General features: G+C 39.4%; 1 protein-coding gene across 1 annotated transcript in view; it reads right to left on the reverse strand.

The window, feature by feature from the left end:
* The window catches only part of KCNK10 (potassium two pore domain channel subfamily K member 10), a 54845-nt gene that overhangs the window by 17122 nt on the left and 12798 nt on the right, over positions 1-24925 (reverse strand). Inside the window, exons 2-4 of the mRNA XM_063397348.1 lie at positions 14675-15003; positions 5880-5997; positions 3018-3178 (exon numbers count right to left, since the gene is read on the reverse strand). Of these exons, the coding sequence (XP_063253418.1) occupies positions 3018-3178; positions 5880-5997; positions 14675-15003 (608 nt within the window). The remainder of the gene's footprint in view (positions 1-3017; positions 3179-5879; positions 5998-14674; positions 15004-24925) is intronic.

The raw sequence follows: 24925 nt of genomic DNA on the forward strand, positions 1-24925 counted from the left end.
ATTTGTGGTGCTAATTAAGGTAGTGTTGGTGGGGCTCTGCACAGGTCGTGTCAGAGGCAGCAGAAATGCACTAGCACAAGTTCTCTGGGAGAAATCCTCCTTCCGTCTTTCCAGATATGCTGAGGAATGCCAGAGGCAAGCTGTCCCTAGTGTGGCATGGGTTCCATGTTCCCAGAAACACTGTTGGATGGAGCAAGAGACCTGTTAGAGAAATGCTTTGGGTGAGAGGACTGCGGTGACAACAGGAAATTATTCCTTTCCTTCACACCTGCCAGTGTGGCATACCATGTCTTACCTAGCTTCAGAAATGATCCTAACCACAATGCAAGATCAAGTTGCCTTCAAGTCCCTTCCACCTGTACAGGCAATGAGAAAATTGCAAGGATTTCTGGAACTCTTGGCTGCCTTACACCAGCCGTGCAACATTTGTAAGAGTGAAGGGTATAAATAAACAAAGGCAACTGGATACATACAGAAGCTGAGTGCTGAGGCATATGAACATTGAACTTTGATTAATTATACAAATACTAAGTTTCTTCCAATTATTTTCACAAGAAACTGGACTGCCCCAAATTGCCAGTGAGGACAAATAACACAGGTAGCTAGTTTGTACTCTCTCTAGAGCATTGATGCACGAAATGACTTCTCAGTTACCTTCAGAAGATTTGTCAGGCACACCACCCAATATTTTATTATGTTTTTCAGTGTCTTTATAGCCTATGTTTATTTCTTTTAGTTAAGTAGTAGTTTAACTGCTTTCTTAATTTTTATGTCCTCTCTTTAAAGGTGGTAACAGGTTGTTTTACACCCACAAACATGTTGAATTTCAGTTCATTAAGGATATGGTTACAAAATAAGAAACAAGACTTACACATTGAATTAAAATTTGCTCAGTGCTCAGGATTAAATCAAGAACTGTTACTCTACCGGAGGCTTCGTCTGATTAGGTCCAAACACTTATGAAGCCTAACAGTGTAAATATAATGTGATAATAAGTTACATAATTCCTAAAATTATAATGATTATTATATTCTACATATGCCAAATGCTATGTAAATACCAGTGAAACCACTGGTATTAAGACTAGTTACTAAGATGCATGTAAGTTCTAAACTCTATCAGACATATTTCAAATAGCTGAAACTCATTACTATGAGTAACAAAGAAAATTGTGTGTAACCCTGTTCACCAAACCACAAAATAATAGATGTAATGGAATGTAATGGACTTATTACAATCAAAATAAAAGGAATAAACACACATCTTGGCTAAACAAGAAGACCACAATCTCTAAATTCCTTTGGAAGCTAATAAAATACCAAGGAGGTTTATAGCCATACTATGGATGGCTATAAGCAACAAGCAACTGCACTAACTCAAGAAAATGAAGGAATACTTTGAATACCAAAAGAACGCACATTATATGCCAAAGGGCTATATTCTGTATGAAACATTAGTAGCAGCATTCATCTGTGAATCTTAAAATACTTCAAGTAAGTTACATACTATGCTTTAGCAGGGAGGCTGGCAATGATGATGATGATCATCATCAAGATGATCATCATCTAGATGATCTCAAGATGTCCCTTCCAGCCCCAGTTATTCTGTGATTCTCTGCTTATTTTAATCATAAACTATCATACTTATAGTTTAATGGTCTTGTCCATGTCACTCAGAAATACAATACTCAGCTGGCAATTAATCAAAGATTTTCTGACTCTCAATCCATATCACAACTTCAAGATTGCCATTTTTCTTGGGCAGAAGCAGGCTGGAATATTCAGAGATTCCATTGAAGTGAAGCAGGTGTAATAAAAAGGTAGAAAAAATAAACTAGAGATCTTAGCTGCATTTTTGCCAAACTGAACTCAGACACTTTTCAATAACATTATTTTAATTAAATGAAAATATAAGCCTTTTGAAGTGCTCTCCAGGTAGGCATGCACATGCTTACTCACCCATAATCACTAGTCTCCTTTTCTAAATTTATTCTGATATACTATTTATGTCTGGTCTGGGACACCTAAAAGTCATTTAACCAAAATGGAAAATGCTCATTCTTCAGTCTTCAGTTAATTACTTCCTTTCAAAAACAGTTACAACTAATTTGCTCTCACCTGTGGGAAAGTTTTAGATGTCTATTAGACTAACCAGCTTGGGCAGCTTCTCATCCACTCCATCCCTGGAAAGACTTACCTTTGGTTATGCCACTTCCAAGGGAAGTATCACACAGGTCACCTCTAGAAGTTCTGCCTCAAAGAGAGAATCCCTGAAGTGAACCATTAGCAAGTTAGCAAAACAGCATTTGCCAGGTCAGTGGCACTGCTTGCGAAAGAACTGCTTACAGCAATTCAGACTCAAAAGCACAGAGTACTGGCAACACAAAGGGAAATTACATATGAGGAAGTCTACACAAAAAATTAGGGTAGGATGGCTTCATGGTAGGCAGGGCAGAGAATTATCATGATTTCAGCCAGTGACATTACAACAGTTTTTGTAGTAGAGCTGCAGATCTACTCCAGCATCTGTCACCCTGCACTGAAGGCAGATCACTCACCCATCTCTCTTCCCAGGCTCACATTCACAACAGCAACTCTGCTTTCCAAGTCTTTTAGGCTGTCTCAGTAACAGTCAGAACTTACTCCACATCCCTGTTCCTTCAGGGAACCATTACCTTCTCTCCATTTTCAGTGAATAGATGTACATATCTTGCAACTTGTGGTGTTTTGAAGACTGTTTCACAACAATTCCTTGTAAGGAAACTAACTTAGGAGATACATTCCCCAGCAATATCCCCAATAAGGAAATTCAGAGTTGGATCTATAATCCCTGCGTCATCATCTAGAGAAGTCTGTTTCCCTCCACTGAGTACAGAGATCCTTACAGACATTAACTATCATCTCAACTAAACATGTAAATGTTTCATGGTGTCCAATATGTGAAAAATGCCACAGGTAATAGCAACAAAATTAAGAGCAGGCTATACAACACAAGCAAAAAACTGTCAGTGAACTTACTCTGAAAACCTTTTCCACCCTTGCAATACTCTTCCCAAAGATTGTTCCAAGTTGGTCTCCAATACCAGCAAGCAAGAAGCCGAACAGTGGAATCCCAAATAGGGCATACAAGATGCAGAAAACCTTGCCACCAACAGTGCTTGGGGCCATCTTCCCGTACCCTGAGGAGAAAAACAATTGTCAGAATCTCAGAACTTACACACGGCTTTTTAGGAAACAAACTAATAGGTTTCAAAAACTGCTCTTCCTGCCAGCATACCTTTGTTCCACCTATAATTCCTATTTATAGACTTTCAATGACGTGATGTCACTTCCTGGCCAAACCACCCTCTGTTATTCCATTTTTCTTGAAGCCTCATTTACCCATATTTTCTTTAGATTCTGTAGATTCTATCTAAAATTGCTGTTTGCTTCATTGATCTAGCTGATGTCACAGCACAAAAATCCCTCCATGTTGGCCTGATGCCTGCATGCTCTTGCTCCTCTTGGCCTGTGCCACTGGTTTCCTGACAGGAGTGTGATTCACCTGGCAAGGCTCATTTTCAGTGGTTAGCTCATACTTTCCTCAGCCCCTCATCATACTGACTAGCTATACTGCAGCCTCCAGACTGTACCCACACAAGGAAAATCTGCCCTTGAACTCTTTTTTTCAGTAAAGCATTGTGACTCCAGTAGGCATGGTATTTCTGTTAAAATGTTAAAGAGGGAAAAAGAAAAACCACCAAGAATTGTGACAGTAATTCTTGCACCTTTTTATTCAAGATCAGATATTTTAGTTGAAATGTCATAGACATTTTGATTTTAACTATATGTTATTACTTAAATATTAAAACTATCACACAATCACAAATCATTGATGCAATAAATCATCCAGAGAGGAGGAAGTCTATAAAAGTGTCAGGTCCTATTCCTGTTGGGCGGGCAACACTGGCACCAGAAATATGTCTCTGTCATGGGATAGTTCTGAAAGAACTATGAGGACACACAATAATGCATGTCCCATAACCTACTGTCCTTTTCACAGGTGCATCCATCATCCCAGATTTCTCCTAAAATTCCATGGAAGTCCAGGCTCCATGGGCCATTGGACTGAGGTTGACCAGGTAATCTGCTGAGTTTCTGCCTAAGAGGAGCCCTAACAGGCCTCTCGTGGATAAACTAAAACCATTTTCATGCACTGACACAATACACAGACTTTATGCAGCCTATAAAAATCTCATTCATGGAGAATTTGAAACAAACATGGGCAAAAATACAAGGTCTTTTCAATAATTTATTTAAATAGCAGATGTCAATGAATATGCCTGCATAAACTATGCCTACATAATGGCATTTATTTAATGAGTAACTTAAAAGCTTTTCACTGGGATCTATTAAGTAAACAAATATTAAGGGATGGTTTTCTTACCTATGAATCAGAAATGTTTTCTTTCTTACCACCCGCTGGTTTTATGCTACCATCAAAAATGTATGGTAATGTAGCTTAATATAGAGGAACACAGATTGTACACTCTATACAATCACTCTTTCCCCCTCTGACAGTAAAGAAAAGGCAGAGCCAAAGGCACAGACTCTGCTGTTAGAGATGATCACCACAGCAAGTCTTTCAACTGCCACAGGAGGTTTTTGTTATTTTTGTTATTGTATTACCTGTTATTTTTGTTATTGTATTACCTGCATTAAAAGCCTACAGAATTTAGCCAGATGCTGACACTTCATTGAAGGGTTATGTAATTATCAAGTTATTTGTCTGTACAATCACCAGTGTGTGCATCACAGCTGCAATGTGGAGAAGCACTTTGTACAATATTTAAAGCAAAATAATACTCATAAAAAATGCAAATAAAAATCAACAATTTGCTTATGATTTCCAAATAATTAGATCTCTTGATCTGATATTATGACAGCGCCGAAATCAATCTTAAAATTATAAAATTACTGTAGAATTGTCAGCAGATTAACTTTATCAACAATGTTATTGGTTTATTCTCTTTTTCCTTTGGGTTTCCTTCTGAAACCCAAGCTTGTTGAACATTCTTCAAGAGAGGAACTGGCTCAGAGAGGAGAGATTAAAAATCTTGGCATATCTAAAGCCAACATTCAGAGATCAAATATTAAATAGACTGGACACAATGCATGGGGAGAAGGATGGCAAGGGCCTGAATAATTATATTATTAAAATTAGTAGTTCAAGAAAAGTGAATGGAACAGTTCAGTACACTCTTCATTTAATACAGAGAAATGTGTCAATAACCAAGGCCATGAATTCTAGAAAGAAAAAAGTAGGGTTCTTTACACAATGTATCATTTGTGGAATTCCTTCCAATTGCTAGTATGAAAGCAAGTAAGAATTTTACAAAGGATGTAATAGTTATGGGAGTACATTTCCAGTTACAAGGAGTAGGGTATGAGTAGAATTGCTTCTATCAAACTTCAGAGCATAAGCCAAAATTAATTGATGTACTTAGGAAGAAAGTTACACTTCTGGGCAAATTCATCTGTAATATTAAAATTCAAATTCCCAACAGCTATAAAATGTTTCATTTGGTACAGCTTCATGATCTTTTAAGTGAAAATTGAGACCATCTGCATCTACATCAAGAACAGGGTTATAAAGCGTGCATGAGTGTTACCTTTTTTCAGCTCAGCATTACTATTCTACCCTAATTATGTAAACAGGTTCTGACTCTTATCCAAACACTCAGTGCCCTTGAAACATGCTGGAGTCATGTCTTCTGCTAACAGAGAAATGCACTTCAGCTACCTTATTTCTTTGTTGTCTACCTTCCTCAAATTTATTTCATTATCCATGTCACATTATCCATGTGACTATGTATTTTAAAAAATAAACAATAAATATACCTATGGTTGTGATGACTGTTCCAGCAAAGAAAAAGGCACCTCCAAGGTCCCAATGGCTGCTGCTGTTAGAGGAATTTCCGATGGGACTTACTCCTGCATTATCAGCATCAACAGCATGCTGCAAAGAAAATACAAATAATCAGCATTATGCATGCCTTACTGTATCCTGTGCAAGTTGGTATAGGCTCCAAAGGGAAATTTCTAGGACCATGGAAACAGCTTCAATCTAAGTTCTTAATATGTGCTCAAAGTATAGTGGCCTCTTCTGTACACATAAGTTGAATATATGATCGAACTGAATATTTGTTATAGATGGAAGAAAGATACAATGCATAAACAAATGACAAAAGATACAAAGCAATTGAGAAGTAGAGGACCAACACTACAAATTCATCTATAAATATGGTTCTTGTAGCAACTACTGCCAAAGGAAAAATTCCTCAATGGGAACAGCTCACGTAAGAAGCAGCTAGAAAGGTGGTAAATACAAACAAGGTTTGTGTAGTCAACTGAAGCTAGTCAGCCAAGGATTTACATTCCCAGACAATCAGTAATTTATTAAGTAATTTATATTTTATGCTAACTAAAGAAAAAACATGGCATATATATTTGTTTGAAAAGTATTCCTGTTTGAGAAGAACAAATAGGATACCTATGGAAACATCATTAAAAAACTTTGTGATCAGCTCAAACTTCCCAGTTGCCACACTACACATTATCTCATGTCCAAAATACAGCATGATACAGAGACTCCCAGACAGTGCTTGAATGATATGATCTGGATAGAAGATGAGGTAGCTATACTGCTTCCTGATCACTGCCCTGTGCCCCACATAGTACTGAATCAAACCTGGCAGACACATCAGCCTCCTGAATGTTTGTTGGCAATTTCCAAAAATGCACTATATTGTATCATGGGGACATACACATCCACTTTTCATTGCAGCCTTACAGTCCAAAGGAAGACAGAGCTGAATACATCAGCCTGCAAAGCACAGAAATAAATCTCTCATCAACATCTGGTATATTCATCTGAATTGCTCTAAGTTGACTTTTGAGATGCCCTTCAGCATGTATTTTCAAGTTGCTTTTAGATCTCATGCAAGCTATTCTTCATCATAGGGAAATTCAGATCTCACCCTAGAACTCCAGCTGAAATTACTGCCTTTCTCCCTTCCAAAGGTTCCCAACTGAGTCTAATTTCCATGAAAACACTGCAGAGGAACCAAGCTTCTCTTTTTCTGCCTCATAAAGTTTCCAGCTCTTTACCTTTCTCCCATTCTTCTCCAACTTCACTTCCTGTTGCTGTTATCAGCTGCTCACACTACTGCCAGACCTCCTCCTTCTCTTTCTGCTATTTGCTCCTCTTCCTAAATATTGTCACCAATCCTTAGTCTTGGTAGTTTCAGTGAACTTATTGCTGGGCTCAACAAGTGAAGCAAAGTGCTACCTCTTGAATCGTCTTTTTCTCTGGCTTTGTTCAACACATAATTACCACGTATCAACACATTTATATATATTATTCCATTTCTTTAACTAGTTCTCTTTTCCCTCTGATTTATGATCTATGAAATTGTCATGGTAATTTTCTATTTCACCTTTTTCTATACAGTCCATGTGCAAAGAATGGTTAGCCATTCTGTTTTATCATTGCCCCACTACTTACCTGATCATGTCTATGAGTTCTCTCTTGATCTTCTCTATAACCTCACATTCTCTTGTGGGTTTAGCATTGACTTTTTAACACAACCATTTAACACGGCTTCTCTCCCTAGCCTTCATGATACACTTTTCTCCTCATTAATATGTTTCCACCAATGGTTTATTTACCTCGTTTTTTTCTTTTCTTCCACTTCCATTTTTCTGACTCATTTTTTGCTTGTATTTCCAACTGATTTCATGGTCATAAATGCTCCTTTACTGCTTTTTTAGCCTAGGTAAGTTTCAGCTAATCTGCTTCCCAGCTTTTAGTTGTTCATCACATTGCCTCACAAAAAGGGAAACGAGTGGGAGGGGAAGCGTATGGTCAAGAACAGAGATAGCTACATCTAAAGAGATCAGTACAGGACAGCCTTTTTTAAAAGTAGAGCTACTACATGCCAGGCTAAGCTGATTGTGAAACTATAGCATGAGCAAGCTCCAGTCTGGACTGGTTTCATTTCATGTGGGCAGAAAGCCAGGGCTCCTCAGCACATCTATACCTCAAGAAACAGGGATAGAGAGAACAGATGTGTTTCGGACCAACCCTTTGGAAGGGCTTCTGTACCAGTTGCTGGCCTATTGCAGGTGGTGTGAAAGCAGAGATCATTTGTTGGTTTATGCAGAACAGCATAAATCAGCATAACAGACAGGTTGCCCGTTTAAATAGGCCATGACACACTGTCAGCTACCCTGGTTACTTCTGCCAAGGAATGCTGTCTGCCCTCCCCTTGAGTGTATGAATGTCAACAAGCTAATTATACTTAAATCACACTTGAGTTTACACAGTTTAGCAAGTCTTTCAGGGCCAAGCACTAACCCCTGAAGTGAAGGAGTATCCTGTTGCCTTAGATAGCGTTGAGATTCTCAGGCTCCCTTCCCACCCAGAACAAATTCAATTTTTCTTTAAAGCTTCACTGACATCATTCATTTATAAATATCCAACAATTCCAACACTGTCTTTTAATACATTGTATTTTGCATACAGCAATGGAGGACAAAAAGAGAGCAGCAAAACAAAAGCAGTCAGCAGCCTGCAGCTAACAACACCTAAACAACCAATTTCAGCTCATGCATGAGAAAAGGATGCCTTTCTACTACCACTACAAGTCCACCTACACAGAGCTATCCTGCTAGATGAAAACTGACACAAAATTCAAACAACCGTACTATATCTGGCACAACTCTCCCAGTTCACACAGACCACGAAATTTTACAAGTTTCCCATCTGAAACTTCAGACAGGCTTTGCAGCAATGAGCTGAAGAGCCTCATCCTCAGGTTATCTCAGAGTAACAAAAAAGCTAATTTCCAGAGTGCTAAATACTATATTAACAAAGCTCACATATTTAAGGTATTTTAAACTAGTAGTTTCAGCTACTTTTGTAGTTGAAGTATTGTTGAAATTAACAGGTCATGAAAGTACCTGTTAAAGCTGTTTCACAATTGCACCTTTCCTGATCCCTTTTTCCTTCTCCAGGGGAGTTACAAGCACAGTACACAAACACACAGTATTTTTCCAGTATATTTTATTAATTGAAAGTGCAATCTTCTTTACTGAATAACTAACAATATATGGTAATGTTTTCTTTTGAAATGTCACCCATTTCAGGGAAGGCAATAATTTGAGATACCTCAAAGGGCTGAAATTGTCTTTCTGGGTGTTCAGGTAATGGATGTATGCTAAAGCCAACAGGCAGGCAGGGGTGAAGAGAATGACAAAATTATTGAAGTAAATAAAAGTTCTTGATATTATTTGCTTTTAAAAACATGTATTTCTGATCACAACTTTCTGTTTTGCTCCCTATCATTGCATAGATGTGTATTTTACTCTCAGCCCCTTTGGTATCAGCAGAGTACAGTCCTTCTGTAACAAAAAAAGACATGGCCTGGTGACAGGGTCTGCATGGGACCGAAGGCAAATCCCAGAGCAGAAGCCCAGCATTTGTGGTGATACTGGGACAATTGAATCCTGTATTCCCAAGGAGAGTGAAACCAAACTGCATCTCAGTACACTTCATCAATTCCACTTGCATAAGCAACAAGATAGCTGGAAACCAGTGCAGCTGATGAAGAGAAAGGAGCAAAACAGACTGCTTCTGGTTTCTCCATGAAGAAAGGTTTTTATCTGGTTAGTTTGTTCATGTTTCTGTAATTTCTCCAGTTACATCCCAAGTATGAATAAAACAAATCTTTTTCAAGAACAAGTGTAATATCCCTCTCAAGTAATAAGACAGTCAAAGATGTACCTACCCTTGTGTTATCAAGGATAGGAATTTGATAGGAAAAGGAAATTCTTGTCCTTTTTTGCCTAGCTCTATTAATTCCTCTCCACAGATCCTTTTAATCCAATAATTAGATTGTATTAGATCCAATCCTCCCTCTACAATTCCTTTTCCAAGCAGATCAAGTATACAAAGAGTTGCTTCAATTGCCTTTCATGCTCTGATATTTCTCTATTAGGATTATTAGGAAGCTTCTCATTAGCAAGCAGCTTTTAATAACTAATTCTTTAATAACTTTTTTCTATACTCCCTAACTCTCTACTTATTCTCATCACCTTTTATACAGTGATTAGGGACCCTCATTATAAATTTGCATTTATTCACTTTTCCATAACAGCATTTTCTAAGGACCAAGGCCAGCAATTTTTTTCAGGTTGAATCAAAGGTAACAAGCTTTCAAAGCCCATTCTTTAAATATTTCTGCCTATCCCACAAAGGATAATTAGGAACCAATTAGCCAGACAGTGGTCTACCTACACTTAGAAGGATCTGACAGTCATGCATGCAGTGTCTGAGGGTGGACCTACAGCATTCAACAGAGAAACAAGTCCAAAACACTTAGCTCCCTGCAAAGATGTCAGCTAAGTTCTGGAACAGCATAGCTACCGGGCAGCTGCAGAATTGTGAAGCATTTTAGGCTCAGTCTGCCTCCTACACAGCTGGAGCAGCTCTGGATTGACATTAGAAACCAGGGTGCCTGCACCAACAAGGACAGGAGCCAAGACATCTGAATCCTTTTTTCCTATCCTTTTAGGAGGAATAGCATAAAATAAAGACAGGAGCAGAAGGGAAGCTGATGACCTCCAGAGGCACAGGTAGAAGGTTCAGTAATCAGATACCACTGTTTTTCTTCACAGTTCAAACAGTCTTTTCTTGTTTTCAGCAACATGCAAGTCTTCTCCATAGTTAATCCAAAGCACTATTTTTTACCTGCTCTATCTAGAGTTTTCTTCTAGCACATGAGAATTCTATTCCTTTGGCATGGAAGCTGCCTGGAAAGAAAAGCTGGCTTATGACACTAATGAACCAAGCCAGTGGCAGCAAAATGAAACATCTCCACAGGATGTTCCCTTTCTTACTTACCTTCAGAGCAAAACTGGTTCAGAACACTAATCCAAAGTGCCTATCCAAAATATTAATTCTTACTAACATAATTAGGCAGTAAAGCCTGACTAGCTTATTTCCAGTTCTGCTTCCTTTTCAGCTTGCAGTCTAGCTCTAATGGGTTGCTGTAGTCATTAGTGGACATTAATAATGTGACTGAGTTACCAGGTGGGTGATTTTTTTAATAATGTTAAGGGTTAGATTTGCCTCTTTTTCACTTACAGAATTTTTTCCCATAAGTTGCTAAGAAACTTTAAGACAGTGCTCAACCAGAACAAAGGGAATAGTCAAAGGAGATGGCATCACAGGGCTACACCTATTGTTTTTGAGTCTCTGGGAGCTTCCCTCAGAGGGGGGAGATAACGCGAGCTTTGGGAAAGGTAAAAGACAGAGCTGGAGGGCGCAGTTGCTCTCGACATCAAGGAGGACAGTCAAGCTGCCACGTGCTGCTGCAGGAAGAGTTCACAGCCATCACTCTGTCTCATCCTGGGAAATCTACCATCCTCTGCTCGTGTACCTGGGAATCCTGAGCTCACTTTCTCCGGCCCTGCCCCCACTGTCGCTCCTTCTTCGGATTTTTGAAAATTTTTTTTTAAAATTTGCAGTTAAGAACTTCCACTTGAGGTGGCTTTAGAAAATGTGGACTGCACTGTGAAACACTTGACACTGTTATGAAAAAAATACCTGTCATTGTGTTAGCATTAGATAGACCTGACCCAAAATCCAACAGTCAAATACAAATTTAAAATACTTTGAATCTTCCCAAGAATTTGCTTCCATCACTGTATTTCTTCTGAAGTCTCTGAATGAATTTCCAAGTCTGGATTCAGCAATTCACATTTGTGCTACCAGCATTAATATTTGCAATGGGTTTTTGGAGATAAATGTGAAAAGGATATCTCATCCCCACTAAATTTTAACAGCTTCCTCATACAGCGCTGTACATCTTCCTTACAGGTTTTCCAAAGCAGAATTCTTAGAAAGACTGAAAGTTAGGAAAAGGTATACATTTCTCTATCATTAGTCTTGTAAGGCCCATGATACTCCTTTGGTCTTCTTAAAAGATTGTTCCAGAGCCATCCTCACAGTAAAATAATACAAGTTAGTTCTAAGATTTCCCTTTTTGTATTTTTCCACATTCTCCAAAGCACAGAGTGACTGTGAATCAACACAGTCACTCTGCAGAGTATGATCTGTGTTCATCTAAGAGCTTTCAGGTAGTCAAATAACATTCATTACGGATAGTTATTTTAGTGGTACGCTGCACACAGTACAGCAGCTAGCACCCATGGAGGTTGCCACAATCAGTCTGAACTCACAGCTGTAAAGGCAGTTGCAGCATTTGGTGCAATGCAGAAATGTGTTGGGCCAGCCAGGGGGATGTCACTTCTGAGATCATCACCATGAAGCTGTGGAAGCCCAGCATTAACTCCAACATTATCTTCAAACAAATTCATTTACCGCCCTCCTGTGCAAATCAGTTACAATCAGTTTTCTGTAAAAGCATACCCAACTACATTCCTGGAGCCAGTTTCACCCCCAGACATACAGAAGAATCCAAAGACATTTTGGACAAATCTAGTTTGATATTTCAAATCACTTGGCCTTATGACATTCACATCCTAACCTGCTAAACCCATTTTAATTCACTTTTGCACAATGACTTCCAGTTACCCACTGTAATGACTGAGGACATACTGAAATCTCAGATAATGCAGTTTGTCCAGAATATCTAATGGCAGAGTATGTGTACTCTTTATTTTAGTAGCACCACTTTTGAGGTGAAAGAAGGAAAATACTGTGTAAAATAGAGAATTGGTGTTGGTCCATAACTTAGGCTAGAGAATAAGGGCTGTTACTACTGCAGTTGGTATGCAGAACTTCACAATCTGCTGAGTTGCTTTGCTTGTTGTACTTTATGTGAGTTCTGCTTTCTGGTTGAAAAGAATGTATTTTGGATATCTTCTACTGGGTGGCAATCCCACTAAGGGAATAGAAGTTTCTTGCTTTTAGTGCTTTCAAAACATCCTTCAATCATTATTTCTAAGGAGTAGAGGGAAATACACATCTCTGCAACACTGCCAAGAGAAACACTGAACCAATCTGAATCAATATCCCTGGATCCTGCCAAACTGATATGTTCACCTGCCTTTTGCAGACAGATCAAGGATGTGATCCAAGCCATCCCTTATCCAAGCAATACTACCTCCTGCTAAAGCTGATTTGTCTTGTTAGATGTAGCACCAGGCTGCCCAAAGGTACAGGTACAGCTACACAGTTTTTGACTCAGAACTGACCTGTCTTCTGTGAACACAGAGCACAAGAGGGAGAGACCACATCTATTTGCAAAGAAATTTAGGCTGAAGAGTAGGAGAAGGCCTTTTCTATCACATCTTATTAAAAGAAATAAGCTTATAAATTTGATTCATGTACAGAAAGCAATTTTTAACACAGTTGACTAAATGGACACAAGAATTCAGGGAATAGCTCCATGTTCTTTCAAACAGCCTGAAATCAACAACAGAGCTCTGGTGCAACAACCCAAAGGGAAACACTGTGCTCTTGGAATTCAGATCTGAAATATGAGGCTGAAGTTTGAATATATTCCTTAGGTATGTCACATTTCTTATCTAATCTTTCTTTTCTCTGGGCTAACTGATAGGCTTCCACAAGGAATCCCAGAGGATACCCTACTGAAGTCATGTAAGATCCATAATACTTTTCTTGTCTAGAGTTTTAATCAATGAGAGACAAATCTGTCCTTGATAGACTTTTCTTGCATGTTATTACATTTTCCACTTACCTTTGCATACTTGATAACCATTTCCTTCAAAATTGATTCTAAAACTTTTCATATTATATCAGATAAAAAATTCCAAAGCTTTTAAATGACAATTACTTTCTATTTTGATTTGTATACTTCATCCTCCTTCATTTATCTAAAAGCTACAACAGTAAACCTGTAAGTTTAGAATTCTTGTCTGAATATTTCAAAAATCCCACCTATCATGTTCTTTGTGCCCTCTCGGTTGCTGTGTTTAATTTTGAAAAAAGAACTAAGAACGTAAAACCACTTGAAAATTTCTAGACATGAGGGCATATGTCTGGCAAATCTGTCACCTCTCTCAAATTTTTTTTCCAGATATTAGGTTCTGCTTGTCTTTGCACACACCTTACATTATTCTAGTGAATTCAAGTACCAATCTCTTCATTTTCATGACCAGTGACAGGACTCAAAGAAATGGCCTGAATCTGAGTTGGGAGAGATCTAGGACCCATGGAGGGGTCCTGGATATCAGGAGAAAGCTTCTCATCCAGAGGGTAGTTGCACACTGGAACAGGATACCCAAAGAAGTGGTCACAGCCCCAAGTTGGACAGAGTCCAAGACACATTTGGATAATGCTCTCAGGTACATGGTGTGACTCTTAGGGTGTCCTGCATAGGGTCAGGAGCTGGACTCAAGGATCCTGATGGGTCCTTTCCAACTCAAGCTTATTCTATGATTCTATGGTTTTATATTTACAATATCCTGGAGACATAGTTTCTGCTTCTCAGACCTTAAAATGACTGAGAAAGAGCCTGCTCTTCTCACTGCCCATTCCAAGGCCTCTGTGAACAATTTTGTTCCCCACCAAATCAGCTGGTCAATAAAGCACTGAGCTGTTTCTCCTAGCTTCCAAGAGGTACTGTCTTCTTGACAAGGCCTACCTGAATCAGAGTCTCCAGCTCCAGCTCAGTTACACAAACGTGCTCCCGAAGAAAGTCAGACTTCTCTGACGCGATTGTGTGCTTCTGCCTGTTTTCAAAGGGCTGCTCCAGGGCACGGAAGACGAGTCCTCCCGCCACTAGGTAAACTACCACCACGACAAAGATGGCCACCACTGCTCTCCAATCCATGACTTTCTGCCGGCCTTGAGAAGGGGCTTCCATGGCAGCAACAACAGTGGATCGGGAGGAAACGGAGAATTGTGGAGATGGGTAATGTATGTTAGGTATGGGCTCAGGCACACAAGCCGGCACTGGTGCGGGAACAGCCACTGAAACACAAAGCAAAACACCTTGTTCAAAATCAAATCTCTTAGGGCATGACCTTGGTTTTCATAATAAACTTTCCTAAATAACATTTTCAAGCTTTTACATGAATTGTGTTCTTCACACAGATGTGGTTCTTCTCATCTGGATGGTTCCATGTCTGCTTTGTCCATCCACACACAAGGATGCCTATCCATATGCGATTCGCTTTGCCCATTACCTCTAGAACTGGACAGGCCAGTCACACGTGCAAAAAGTTCAGAAATATGCAGAAAACCATTTATGCAAAATGAACATGAAAATTCTGACCAGCTAGGATATAAATTACACCTGGTGGTGTTTGGTGAAGGCAGTGATTTACATTCTTAAATCATATTACTAATACTATTAATAGTGCTAAGAAACTGAACTGCTAATGAGCACTGATCACTGCCTGACCTGGTACTGACAGAAACAGAAAATGCTTTGCAAACCACAGTGCTGTTTGGTTCACTAACATAAACTGGTCCATACTATTTACCTGGATTCACAAAACAATCACTCATGAAAACGTCCTTAAAGCCTGGAAGCTTCACAAAGTTTAGCATAAATCATGTGTCAGCCAGAGTATGTCTGAGGTCAAATTTACATGCCAGGTGCAGCTGTGGACCTGCCACCTTGGGAATGAGACACTGTATAGCTCAGATAACCTTTAGAATACATCAGAGCTAACAAGTCCTGCCCTCCAGTTGGACTTAACAGCCTGACCATTGTGTCAAGCTACCAAGGCATGTAAATCAAAGCTGGGTCACCTCCAAATAATTCAGGTGTCTCATCACACTTTCCCACTCTCTGTTGTCCATGTTACCAATGGCAAGATGAGGTCAGGTTCCTCAGCATCCACTGATATAATGGTACCATGTAGGACGTAAGATTTGAAGATGCTGGATTCATTTTAAACCAAATTCCTGTATAATCTTGCCATGGTGCAGCTGCCACTGGCCTGTAATTTCTTTGAAACCAGATTAACTTTTTGCATATAAGACCTAAATCAGATTACAGTTAAAATACAGCTACTTTAGGTGCATTCTCTGAACTTGTTCACAATGTGTCTTTACTGTTTTGCTTAGAAATTAAAGTAGAAAGATTTACAACATCCCATCAGAGTGGCATTGTAACCCCATTCTCTAAAATTTAAACATACAAACATAACGTTATACCTTGAGTCTGAAGAGGGCCACAACTTTTTCCCAACAGAAATCATTTTATGATACTAATAATTTCAGAACTTGAGTGTTTACTACTGTCATGTTTTCCTACAAGCAATACAACTCTGAAGCATTGCATGGAAGATAGAGCTTCCAGCTTACCTGATAATAAATAAACTACAGAAATCTGAAGTTGCTTTACTCTTACAGTTAATATTTTGTTTCATATATGATTTAGAGGTTCCAGATACCAAATAGATTAGAAAGGATCCAGGATCAGAGCAAAAGCCTTTGTGGTTGATTCCTTTTTTGTTTGTTTTGCAACACCCTGTGGCACAGCTGTTCAGTTTGACCATCAAAAGACCTTTATGGTTCTCAATACTTATTAACCAGGATGGGATGACATCAAACTTTAAAAGGATATTTTTCTTACCTCCAGATGTATTTCATATGACTGTTAAGAACTTTATGTGACAGTGGGAAGAAGAGTGACAGTATTAGAATTTATTATTTATATTTATTATCTAAGTCTCTTGAAAGTATTATTGTAATAAATACAGTCAGTTTCAGCAGGAAACACCAGAAAAGTATGAAGAAGAAACAAAAAATATTGAGGTTGTATGAAGCAGCTGGAGCTTCCCTTTCTCTATAGGCAAGTACCTTAAACCTGAGTCACATCTCCTAACTGAATTTGAGTACTCATAGAAGTGGCTCAGCTGATGTAACCCATTGCAACATAGCTTCAAGAGATTCCATAGAATTCATACAATTTGAATTAGAGCTCATAACTACTGTGTATATTGTAAACCAACACAAAATCTGCAGAGCTGATTTTTCACACTTCAGATTACTCAGCATCAGGACCCAAGGCTCACATGGTAAGAAGAGAGCAGAATTCATGCGACAGAATGCTACAATTTTTTGAAACAGGTATCCACCTTAATACAGCTGGCATACTCCAGTGTAGACTGAGTGAACCTCTCAGTGGAAAGCAATGCCTGCCTTTGATACGACGCAAATAAGTCAAGAGGATGGAAGTCAAGAGCTGGTATCATTAAAACAGCATTTGTGAGTTTTCATTTTCTTTTGCTGTCTGCTAGTATAAATGTTTTTTCTTATTCAAATTTTGCTGGTAAAGTGTTAGTAACAGCCTTACAGTAAAATCATGGCCTGTTTGATTCTGTCTTCTAAGAAAAATGTGTTGTACTGATTTAAGAACAAGATGGGATGTTCACAGTAGAGAACATAAAACGTTCTTATAAATATTTTGTCACTTAAACAGCTTAGCGGATTACTGTGCTCAGCTTACTTATCTTTAAAAAGGACAAAACTGTCTTAGTTTTTCATTTTCTGCTATTACTAATAGCTATCCTAAGTGAATGTAGAAGTGTTGATCCTAAAGTATTTTATATTATATAAATAAATTCACAGGAAAACTATACTAAAGCGGCTAGTTAAGCAACTGATGTATAACAGAAATGGTCTTCTTACAAAGCCTATGCACAAGGCACAACTGCAGTCAATACTGCAGACATTTTAAGCAGGAGTTAGGTATTGGAAGAACAGTGTACATATTCCATCAAGGAGCTATCCTACTCTTTACAAGACTGGGGTTAGAGACTTAAGCACATGGTAAGAAGTCAGAAATCCTGATTTCTAATTGGAACACTGTCTCTGTGAACCTGTACTCTCACAAAAGTGCTGCCATTTGCTTTTATACCATGGTTTCATCAACTGCAAAAAGAGAAAGTAGTGCTTACTTTTCTGCAAGTGCCCTGGGAGAGTCCATTTCTGAAAATAAGAGCTACATGGAACTCCAGAAGTTTAACAAGTAGCTTTACTAATATCAAAGGATGAACTACATTAGCACTTCAACAATGTGCAGAGGTATACAGCTTAAAAATAATGGACTACATAAATTCTTGCATTTGTAGAGATGGTTTAGACCATAGTTTAGGACAAACATAGAACGAAATAGAAGAGGACATGTTTACAACAAATGCAGAACAATCCCTACTTTATTTGTTCATGTTTTTTCAAAACAAGCTGCTGTCAGAACAGGCTTTTCCCCAAACAGAGCTTCATCCATATGTTTGTTAAATCATATCAAAGAAGACTTAATCAGCCTCAGTGAAAGTGATGATAGATATACATTCACATGCATGCACTATATTAGCTGACAGCTAATTTCATAGGTACAGGAACCCTCAAAGGAGCACTCCGGTGTTTCAAAACCAGAGAGCAAAGAAAAGTAAAATCCTGATGTTTTGGACAACCTTCAAAATGAAACAACTGAAGATATTAATGCTATAAGTGAAATTGCAATGTTAGGATCTGTATAGTTGTTCATATCTGAGATCACCACACTACTGTGCTTGTAGTGGTGAATATCACTGCCAGGGCTCCCAATGACAGGTGAAGAGCTTAAATACCTCCAATTTCTGCTAATATTGATGAGAATTAAGGAAGCAAAACTCACTCATGATCCAGACGATGGGGTAAAGCTTAGCTGGTTAACGTTGTTGTCAATTCCGTGCCCCGGAGAGCAGCGGGCCCGAGGAGCTGACCAGGCCCAGCCCATGGGCGGGTGTGCTGCCTGCCGGGGCCTGGGTCGCCGCCATCACCAGGACTCCTCCCAGCCTGGCACGGCCCTCAGGCTGAGCCTGGCCCCCATCTGCCCCCTGAGCGGCCCAGGAAACAGCAGCACATAGTCCGAGGGTGACCAAAAAGGACCTCAGGGCCTCCAGATGTTTGCTAAGGGAACCCGGGCTGAGGGTTATATTCTCATCTCTAGTTACAGTTGAAGGCAGCAACATGGGAAGAAATGGACAGACTGAGGCTATGGCTCCACGGCTGGTGTCATCATCAAAATGCTGGGGGTTGTGACAGTGGAATGGTTCTACACAGCCCCAGGCATGCTGCCATCAGATGGGATTCACCTCTCTCAGCGGTGGAAGAGAGTCTTTGCTCAGAAACTAGTGGGGCTCACTGGCAGGGCTTTGAACTAGATGTGAGGAGTAGAGGGGCAATATGAGGCTTGCCCCTGGCAAAAGTGAGAAAATATGAAAATAGGCAGACAGAGGGACAGGCTGCTAGAGAGGGTTCTTTGCAGGGACTCTGAACTGTGCTAGCCACCCTGGACCATACCTGCAGTGTTAGGGAGATGAGCCAGGGAGTCCTACAAGAAGCCACAGAGAAACACCAGGGAAATATGTGAAAAGAATAATGGGGTGTTCCTCTGGGAAGGCAGCCTGGCAATCCCCAGGAGCAAGAAATTGGACAAGGAAGGCAAGAGACTGGTATAGCTGAGGCTGAGTAGGGAACTGCTGGTTGAACTAAAGGTAAAGAGACAAATGTACAGACAGTGGAGACAAGGACATGTAACCTGGGAAGAGTATAGAGACAAAGGGATAGGGTAAGGAAGGCTAAGGCAAAGCTGAAACTGAACCTCACAAGGCACACTAATAATAACAAGGGCTTCTACTGGTCTGTGAACCAGAAATGGAAAGTCAAAGCCCCCTGACCAACAACAGTAGCCCCCTGACAAACAATATTGGTAAACTGGTAACAACAAATGAGAAGATGGCTGGGATACTCAAGAACTTTTTTACCTCAGTCTTCAGTGGACAGCCTGTATTCAACTCACTTTTGACAAGGAGAACATCAAAATGTGGCTTTGACACAGTGAACTGTATCCTGGTAACTATCTTACTCAAGATGCTAAGAATATAGCAGATACAAAGAAACCTGGCTTTAGAGGAGAGTTTCTTAAATGGTTTAAACTTTTTTTTTTTTTTTTTTTTTTTTTTTTTTTTTTTTTTTTTTAAATGAACATGTCCTTCTCTATGTTACTGCTGTCACAATTTCTATTGTGAAAAAATGTAAGTCAGGTTTAATCGGGTCTTATTTAGTACTTCATTTTCTTCCACATTCCTGTGTTACACAGGCACACAGCAATGTACGCATATTTTAATGAGAGAATAATAGAGCTATCTAATATCTTCATATCATCATGAAGTCCAGTTTCACTGAGAAAATTCAGGAGCAAATAGTCTTCCCTACAGCTTTTACAAGATCCTACATTGGATTACTGGCACTTCTACATTCTTCCTGTAGCATTACTTAATAAGCCAGCACTCCTTCCTGAACTAATAGAGAAATACAATTTTTTTTGTTAAGTGCATTGTCCTGTGAAGTTGCAGGACTGAGCTCTCACACACCAAAGCTCAGAAATGTCTGTAAGGTGTTAACAAAGTCCACTACAGCTTCCCTGAAATGACCACTAAGAGTAGGTGGATCCACCTTCTTCAGAATGGATCATAAAGGACTGGAGGATGAAGATACTTCATCCATAATTGTTTTATGGCCATAATTGTTTTAAAGTCATTATTTCAATTTAACTGGAAAGGTTTTTTTCCTCCCCCAGTCCTTCTTCTGAAATAGCCACACACTGAATTTAACATTAAAAGGCTTCCTGACTGAACAATATAGAAAGGCAGGAAAATGAGAAGCCTATCAGTGAATAACATATCAATCTTTCACTCCAAGGCTCTTGCTCATCTCCGAACAGAAGTTCCTGGGGTATGTGGGTATCTAGCACCTGCATCCAATATCAAATCTTTCCCATAGACTCCCCAGGTTCTTTCAGATAAGGACTGCTGGAGTTAGGATAGCAGGGCTGTGCCTGGAAGTGATAGCAAGTATAAGAAGTACGTTAGAGAAATAGTGGAGGCAATCAGTGTATTAAGCTATCACTCATATGAAATTCTCAAGAATATGTCACAAACAGAAAATGCATGCAGATCTATGAATGAAGGGAATTGGATAGTCTAACAGGAAGCAGGTGAAAGTAATGAAACACTGAAGTTTCTGTCCTTGTGTTACCAAAAAATCATTAAACCATCAAAATTTTGAATTTTGAAGATATGGCAAATCGCTTCCACTACCCAATTTTTTTGTTTTTCCACTCCTCCTCATCCCCATTCATTTATTTCTGTTCTGATTTTAACAGGTTTTGTAGAGAGCATCCATTTAACCAGCACAATGAATGCTGAATTTTTATAACTGGGCTTTCAAAAATCTGATGCTGGTTTAGAAAGTCTGGCTTTTAGAAGAAAAATCCCAGTAGACAACGGCTTTTGTGTTTGTGCAGCATCTTTGCATGATGTGGGCTAATTAACAGGTGACATTACCGCTGTGATCAAGAAACAGGAGAAAAATCCTGCCTACAGGCTATGATTACATATGGGGCAGAACACAAGTACCCCTGTGGCAGTTGTTCAGGATTGAGGAATAAGAATAATAAGAATTGCTGTCTGGGGACCAGGGGATTCATACAGTCATGGATCAAGAAAACTGTTATCAGTGCTGACATATTTTACACCAGTTTGGCCCCGGTCCTTCTGCCTATCTCCAAGGCCCACAAATTGAGCAGTGAAAGTCATCGCAAGCTTGCCACACAAGGGGAATTTCACCCTACCGCTTCTACAGCGTTTTGCTGAGAACTGCCACTGAAGTGAGAAGCATCACAATTCCATTTACTGCTCATGAAAGCAAGGCTTGACATATTGTTTGTTAGGAAAGCATGGAGTGCCTCTGAACATAGAGCTTTTCACTGCAGCAGCACCCCCTGGGTTAAATCTAACACTGTTTTCCCTGAAGAGGATTCTCTAATGCAGCATTAGTGCTGCTGACTTCAGCAGCATCTCAGCCGTCTACTGCAAATGCAGTCATCAGCAGCAAGGCATTCCACGGAGTGTGAGACACAGGTAAAGGCAGAAAAGGCAATACACATTAAACAAAATAGATTGATTGTGCTGTTAGAAGAAAAGTAACATTGATTCCTCCCAATTGCCCTTTCCCTGAGTGGAGTGGTGAGAAGGGAGCAGGATGTTAGGTTACAAACGTGCATAAGGAATAAAGGCACTGTTTGCTTCCTATTATAGGGTAATGTTAGTGAAATAGAGTAAAAGTTCATAATACTGAGTTGTCTCTGTTGGTGGGGAGAGAAATGTCAGTAATATGTATCAGAGGGAAATATATTTGACCATTGTTTTGTCATCTCTGGCAGCAGCTTTGGGAAGTATGTCATACCAAAAGGGTTCTGCAATTTCTGTACCATTTGTCATATATTCCCATCTAGTGCTCAAAGTAATGATTCTCAGTAAGCTTCCAAAAAAATCTACATAATTCTGCTGCATCAGCTATAATTGAAACATACTAATTAATAGCTCTTGGAATACCCTCAGCTACTTAATTAATCTGGAACACAGTTGTTATGAGAAAACAAAAAGGCACTGTTTTATAACGTTTTTCATTCTTTTTCATTACAAAACTATAGTTTAGGCAAAAATAAAATGTTAAACAGCCTAAATTGGAACATGGTAGAACTTGAGAAACCAGTATGGTCTGAGTTAAGGTGTGTCTTTAGAAAGAGCTTTCCAATGAGGAGAGTCTTCACATAGTGGTGGTGCTGGTGGTACCAAAAACCATCAGAACTGAGGAGAGCCTGAGCCTCTCATCTCTTCCCAAAGAGCTTCTTTAGTGTCAGAATGAATTTTACCTTCCACTGAAGAACAATATCACTGCTATCTGAAACCAGATTTTTCCAAAGAACAAATCTTGAGGGAAATTTCTCCAGTTTTACTGTCCATACTACCAGAACATACTTCTCCCATTTACTTGTGCAGCAAGTCTGACAGAAATGAGTACCTGGCTATCTGGTCTGCGTGACAGCGTATTTCACTTAAGTGGCAAGGTGATGGGAGCAGGGTGGCTACAGTGGTGATCTCTGTGGGAGACCTGGGGCTGCCCCTTTTTGGACACAGCCAGTTCCCGCTGATTCCAACAGACCCACAACAGGACATAGCTGAGCCGGTCAGGGAAGCTGGTAACATTTCTGTGAAAGCATACTTTGGAAAAGGAAAATATTGTGCAGACTTGGAAGAATGAGGAAAAAAGTGTGAGAAAGAATCCTAAAAATACCAAGGTCAGTGAAGGAGAAAGAGGCACTCCAAGAGCTGTAGGAGATATTCTCCTGCAGCCTGTGAGTTTTGGAAGAGACCACGATGGCTTTGGTATTTCCCTGGAGCTCCTGGAGAGGATCACACCAGAGCAGATATTCACACTGCAGCATGTGGAGAATCCCAGTCTAGGGCAGGCTGATATTTCCTGAAGTTCTGCTACCTGTGGAGGGACCATGCTGGAGGAGGTTCATCCTAAAAGACCACAGCCAGTGGTATGGACTCATGCAGGAGCAAGGAAAAAGAATATGAGAAAAGTGCAGCCTAGAGGAGATAGACCCACAAAAAAACCCCACTCCCTATCCCCCCTGTACCATGTGAGGTGGGGAGGAAGAAGAACAGTCAAGAATGAAGCAATAAAGCTGCTAGGAAAAAGTAAAGCAGGGGAAGGTATTTTAACCTTCATCTTTATTTCTTACCACCCAAATCTATTTTAATTAGCTATAAGTCTATAAATTTTCCCCAAGTCAAGTCTCATTTGCCTGTGATGGCAATCTCTGACTGGTCTCCCTAGCTTTATCTCAACCCACAAACTTTTTCAGTATTATTTTCTCCCCCTCTCCTGTTGAGGAGGAGGAGTGAGGACTACTGGGTGAGCAAGGTCAACTCACCACAGAGAGTTTGCACAGGTACAATAAAGAGGAGGACACCTGTATTGTTCAGCAATGCTTTTCCTCTGAGCCTCACCAGTTATTTGCATATGGATTTTGTGAAAAGGTCACTAGTCCAAACACTAAGAATATCAATGTATAGATCAGGATTTAAACTACAATGATGAACAGGAGTAAGCTACAGAGGCAGCAAACATGCTTCCAACAATAATGCATTTTTGTCACTCTCTAGTGGACCTGGGTCAATTTTGAAAAAAAACATTCATTTGTCTTGTTGAGTGGATTTGATTTTTTCACTTTTTATCACCTTTTATTCTAATTTTTCCTTCTCAAACATAAGTATTTTATATCACTCACTTTCTACACACATTTAAGAAAAATGGATGCCAGAAACATACATTTTCACATAAAGCTGAATGTCAAATTGATTAAATATTTCATGCCAGCAGGAAGTGCATGCAAACGTAACGTTAAATGAAGTAACAATACAACATGTCTCTGACAATTCTAAAAAAGTATAAGAAAACCTCAATCTTCTTGTAGATGCTAAATGGCTTGAAATTGGGTGCTGGGTAGACCTGACAGGTTGGATTACTTATTAATCTAATTGTAATCAGTTTAACAAGTATGCAAAAGATTAAAAAGTCTATGCAATTATCATTCCCCTGAGCTATGCCATGTCCCTCTGCTTTGTGAGGCTCTTGTAAAACTCTCTGCTATTCTATAATTTAGCAATTCTGAATCTACTGTCCCTAAAGAAATAGAAAAATGTATGTATCAGCAAATTTAATTTTAGTCAAGAAAGTGAAGTGAGAGAGGAGGGTCTGGGTACCATTTTCATGCTTATTCTATTTCTGAAAGACAGTGACATTTCTAATTGTAAATGTTTTAAATCACAGAAGAAGGGCAGTTCAAGCATCTCACAGGAGCTTTCAAAACAGGGATAGGGAAAACTCACAATGGTGGCCTAGGAAAATAAGAAGTTTGAAGGGCTAAAATCTAAGGGCCCTTAACCATATAAACCCCAGAAAATCTCACTATGCTAATAAGTTTGTTCTTAAATTAGTTTCTGTATATGTCCTTATTAATAGTCAACACAGTCATCTT

Source organism: Prinia subflava, chromosome 5 (assembly GCF_021018805.1).
Source record: "Prinia subflava isolate CZ2003 ecotype Zambia chromosome 5, Cam_Psub_1.2, whole genome shotgun sequence".
NCBI classification, from domain to species: Eukaryota; Metazoa; Chordata; class Aves; order Passeriformes; family Cisticolidae; genus Prinia; species Prinia subflava.